The 5000-nt window shown below is 42.9% G+C and overlaps 1 protein-coding gene across 1 annotated transcript in view; it reads left to right on the top strand.

Annotated features, from left to right (window-relative positions):
• LOC116045384 (adhesion G-protein coupled receptor G6-like) overlaps positions 1 to 5000 on the top strand; it is a 76104-nt gene that overhangs the window by 44687 nt on the left and 26417 nt on the right. Inside the window, exon 7 of the mRNA XM_035995081.1 lies at positions 4099 to 4146. Coding sequence (XP_035850974.1) covers positions 4099 to 4146 — 48 coding nt within the window. The remainder of the gene's footprint in view (positions 1 to 4098; positions 4147 to 5000) is intronic.

The raw sequence follows: 5000 nt of genomic DNA, 5'->3' as shown, positions 1-5000 counted from the left end.
TATTTTATTATGTGTATTATGAGGTGGTCCGTGAAAATTGCAATCCAAAAAAATGTAAATGCTACATTTCAAATGTTTAGAATCCATCATTTAATTCATTCATTATTATAGTACAATTATTTTAGGAATTATGCATGACATATTTTTAAATTAGCATTTTTGCAAAAATTTCAAATACCCCCTGCAGTCCTCCAAAGTACCACCAGGGGAACACGTACCCCCTGCAGTCCTCCAACGTACCCCTAGGGGGACACGTACCCCCTGCAGTCCTCCAACGTACCCCTAGGGGAACACGTACCCCCTGCAGTCCTCCAACGTACCCCTAGGGGGACATGTACCCCCTGCAGTCCTCCAGAGTACCCCTAGGGGGACACGTACCCCCTGCAGTCCTCCAGAGTACCCCTAGGGGGACATGTACCCCCTGCAGTCCTCCAGAGTACCCCTAGAGGGACACATACCCCCTGCAGTCCTCCAACGTACCCCTAGGGGGACACGTAGCCCCTGCAGTCCTCCAAAGTACCCCTAGGGGGACACGTAGCCCCTGCAGTCCTCCAAAGTACCCCTAGGGGGACACGTAGCCCCTGCAGTCCTCCAGAGTACCTCTAGGGGGACACGTACCCCCTGCAGTCCTCCGCAGGGGGGTACGTGACATTTTTTGCAAAATGTTTTTCATTTTGTTCGGAGTTGCTTCTGTCTTTTTTCTCCAAATTTGTTGCTTTTTTCAAAGTTGTTGTCTCTGTTTTTGAAGGTCTTGTCGTTTGTTTTGACCTATTCTTGCCTTTCTTCCTTACTTTTTTACATTTCTTATTTAATTTTTTTTCAAAGTTTTTGTCGCTTATTTGAATATTTTGTCTCTTTTGTCGTCCTAGTGTTGCCTTCCTTCTTTCTACTGTGTTTTTTAGAAGTATTTGTTACTATTTTTGACCTATTCTTGCCTTCCTTTCTTCTTTCTACCGTCTAGGTTTTTCCATCATCATCTAAATGTTTTCCAGGACCAAGGCTGTAGTTTAGTAAATCTATCTCTGACAGCTCTGTATTCTTCCTCTTTATACAAAAATTATTTCCGCTGGTTAGGGGGTACATGGCTTAAAAACACTGTTCAAAGGGGGAACGTTATTAAAAAACGCTTGAGCACCACTGACTATGGCGTGCTACAATTAACGTGAAGAACCACATTAACTAAGTAAATGAGAACTGTAAAGACCCAAATCAAGACTACATAAAATATAACACTGCAGTCATCAAATATTCAGCTCTGATAAAGCGTGTAAAGCTCCTTTTTTGTATGAAAACGTGCAACCGAATAAGACACGGACGTAAAAGGAGTAGCTTCTTATTGCATAGGCTAGGTCAGTGGTTCTCAAATGGGGGTACGCGTACCCCTGGGGGTACTTTGGAGTACTGCAGGGGGTACATGAACTTTTTGCAAAATGCTTAAAAATATGTATAAAATAATTATACTGTAATAATGAATGAATTACTGTAAGTGATGGATTCTGAACATTTGAAATGTAGCATTTAAATGTTTTTCAGTTACAAGGTTGTTGTTTAGTGAATCGATCACTGCCGACTGTATTGTTGTTTTTATATAGATGTAGAAATGTTTTTGCACTGGTTAGGGGGTACTTGGCTTAAAAACACAATTCAAAGGGGGTACGTTATTGAAAAAAGTTTGACAACCCCTGGGCTAGGTGGTGGAGGGGTGGAGGAGATTAGTTGAACGTGATTTGGAGCTGCTCGCGTGTTACTTTGCAGCCGGCACACGCCTTCGGTGACGGGAAGCGGAGCGCACGGACCAAATGTCTCTCTGTACTTCACCGTACACAGCATATTGTACCATGCAGGAACTTTAAGTACTTTAAGTACTAAAGGCTTCAGTCTGTTTGCTATCAGGGTGGAAAATTACGACCAGACTTCAGCCAAATCCTGGTAGATTTTGACTGCTGGTAAGTTAATTGACTCCAGCCACAAGTTTGGCTGCTGACCAATCACCTTCTTTCTGAGTCCTGCTCTGCTCTAATAACCCAGTTGGCTGGTAAAACACACACAGGCGCACACACACACACACACACACACACACACACACACACAGGCGCGCACACACACACACACACTGGCGCACACACACACACACACACAGGCGCACACACAGGCGCGCACACACACACACACACTGGCGCACACACACACACACACACAGGCACGCGCGCACACACACACACACACACAGGCGCACACACACATAGGCACACACACACACACACACAGGCGCACACACACACACACACACACACACACACACACACGACCAAAGACTCTCTCGACACATTAAAAAACCTGAAACCAAGTTTACACAATCAACCATTTTCTTACCATATTTAAGTATTTGCCATGAAAGAGAGAGGGTGTGTGTGTGTGTGTGTGTGTGTGTGTGTGTGTGTGTGTGTGTGTGTGTGTGTGTGTGTGTGTGTGTGTGTGTCCATGTCCATAGAGTTGTACCTCATCTTTAAAGTGCTGTAAATGAGTGTGTAGCCGCAGGAGGTTAGCCGCAGCGGTTTCAGTTAAATTCCTGCCAACTCTGTGGTGTGTGTGCGTGTATGTATGTGTGTGTGTGTGTGTGTGTGTGTGTGTGTGTGTGTATGTGTGTGTGCCTCTGAGACCTGCAGTGGTTTTCAAGAAAATGCATGATTCTGCACGACACTTCCTGGCTCTCTTGTATGTGCTCACACACTATTCAATTACACTGTCTACATCTTATTTTGCAGCAATTAGGATCATACGTTTATTAGATTTAAGACATAAAACCTAAGTTGTATAATATACATATTATCCTATATGAAGGATAAGATGTAAATGTCAAAATATAATGAGCTGTGAGCGTCTACAGGCACAGCTGTCTTGTGTAATAGAGGAGAGTAAAAAAAAACCACATAGCACAACATTTAGTATGTACATGTTTAAATGCTGTTTTACTTCTAAGAAGTGTCCAAGAAAGAGCTAAAGGGTAACTTCCGTTTTTTAAAACCTGGACCTTATTTTCCTATGTTTTTGTGTGTAAGTGACTGATGGGAACAACAATCTTTGAAACTGGTCCAGAATTAGGCGTGAAGGCTGTAACCGGCAGCCACAGACCGGGCTGCAATGTAACCTAAATGTGCATCATCAATTTGGTCCACTAAAAGTTCTGTTATTGCTGCTGACAGACTCAGATTATTATTCTAAGTGTCTGACAACATTATGAAAGGATCCCTACAGAGATAGACCTTTAAAACCTCTTTAAGACCTTTCTGTTTAACCAGAAAGAGCTCTGAAGTCACTAGCTCTAAATCCACCAGACTCCATTTAAAAAAACAGTACTTTTAGCGTGTATAGAGCCAACATATTCTCACATGTAAATCGGTAAACTATGTGTAAATTTCAACCAAAACTAGAGTTGTGATGGTTGGAAAAGTGGAAAGACGACCCAAAACAGCTTTTCATAGTTTAATTTTGTTTCTGTCGACTGTGAATGAAGTGTATTTTACGATGCTAAAATTACTAATTATTTACATGGAGTCTGGTTGGTTTAGCGAATGCAATTTCTCAGATGTCTTTATGTTTAAAAAAAGGATCTTACTCTTTAACAGAAAGGTCGACCTCCTTAGAAATCCATCCCATAATGTTGTCAGACATGTGTTATGTGTGTGTGAGATGTAACCTGTTAACCTTCTTAGTTTTATTTTAATTTTTAAAATCTGCTCCCCGGCTATCAGGTCCATTCCTCTTTCACGTGATTTCTTGTTCTGACATTCTGTCCATTTACTTTTTTATCTGAACACCCCAAGGTGAGTGAAAGGAAAGAAATAGCATCATCATTTTCTCAGTTTGTGTTTCTGAGGGATCCGTCTATTTGCTCCTGCTCTGCCTCTTATTAATGAACTGTGCAAATGTCACTTGTCTCGTTGTAATTAGATGTAAGAGCTTTTTTTTTGTCACTGTGTGTAATTACCCAGCATCCCATTGTGTTGCCATTATTAACTGATCACCTCGTTAGCTAATTGGCCTCTTGTTGTAATGTGATTGTTTTTCTGACGCACTAATCTCTCCTTCTCTTCACAGTCTGCTTCCCTCATTGCATTCTCTTAACTACTGCTGCGCCAACTAGTGGTGAGTGCTGCTAACACCCTGCTAACACGTGTGTGTGTGTGTGTGTGTGTGTGTATCTGTGTGCGTGCGTTTGTGTGTATCTGTGTGTGTATGTTTGTGCATATCTCTGTGCGTGTGTGTGTGTGTGTGTGTGTTTGTGTGTGCGTGCGTGTGTGTGTGAGTGCGTGCGTGTTTGAATGTATGTGCATGTTTATCTGTGTGTGTGTGTGTGTGTGTGTGTGTGTGTGCGTATCTCTGTGTGTGTGTGTGTCTGTCTGTATCTGTGTGTGTGTGTGTGTGCGTATCTCTGTGTGTGTGTGTGTCTGTCTGTATCTGTGTGTGTGTGTGTGTGTGTGTGTGTGTCTGTGTCTGTGTGTGTGTCTGTATCTGTGTGTGTGTGTGTGTGTGTGTGTCTGTGTCTGTGTGTGTGTCTGTATCTGTGTGTGTGTGTGTGTGTGTGTGTGTGTGTGTGTGTGTGTGTGTGTCTGTATCTGTGTCTGTGTGTGTGTGTCTGTATCTGTGTGTGTGTGTGTGTGTGTGTGTGTGTGTGTGTGCTAACAGAGCTATGATGCATGGATGAGAAGCAATAATCTCTTTGTAAAATGCCAACTTTCTATTTTTTTTGCACATGCCAAAACATTTCCTACGATGTTGGGATGCCAACAAGTCCTCAAACCAAAACCTCACGAGGATGTCGCTCGTCTGCGGTAATACGAGCAGCCAACAGGAGACTGTCTGCATCGGACGTGTTCTCACTTACTGCAAATACTCCGTTCGGTGTACGCGAGTAATGGCGCCTGAGGAGAGCGTGCAGGAGAAAAGTCTTCGTAATTTGGCCACAAAGACCAGAGTCTCTCTCTTTTAGATTTCGGCGT

The sequence above is a fragment of the Sander lucioperca genome, chromosome 19 (genome assembly GCF_008315115.2).
Source record: "Sander lucioperca isolate FBNREF2018 chromosome 19, SLUC_FBN_1.2, whole genome shotgun sequence".
In the NCBI taxonomy this organism is placed as follows: Eukaryota; Metazoa; Chordata; class Actinopteri; order Perciformes; family Percidae; genus Sander; species Sander lucioperca.
Note: the sequence above shows the minus strand (reverse complement) of the source record. Positions and strands in the feature narration are given on the sequence as shown.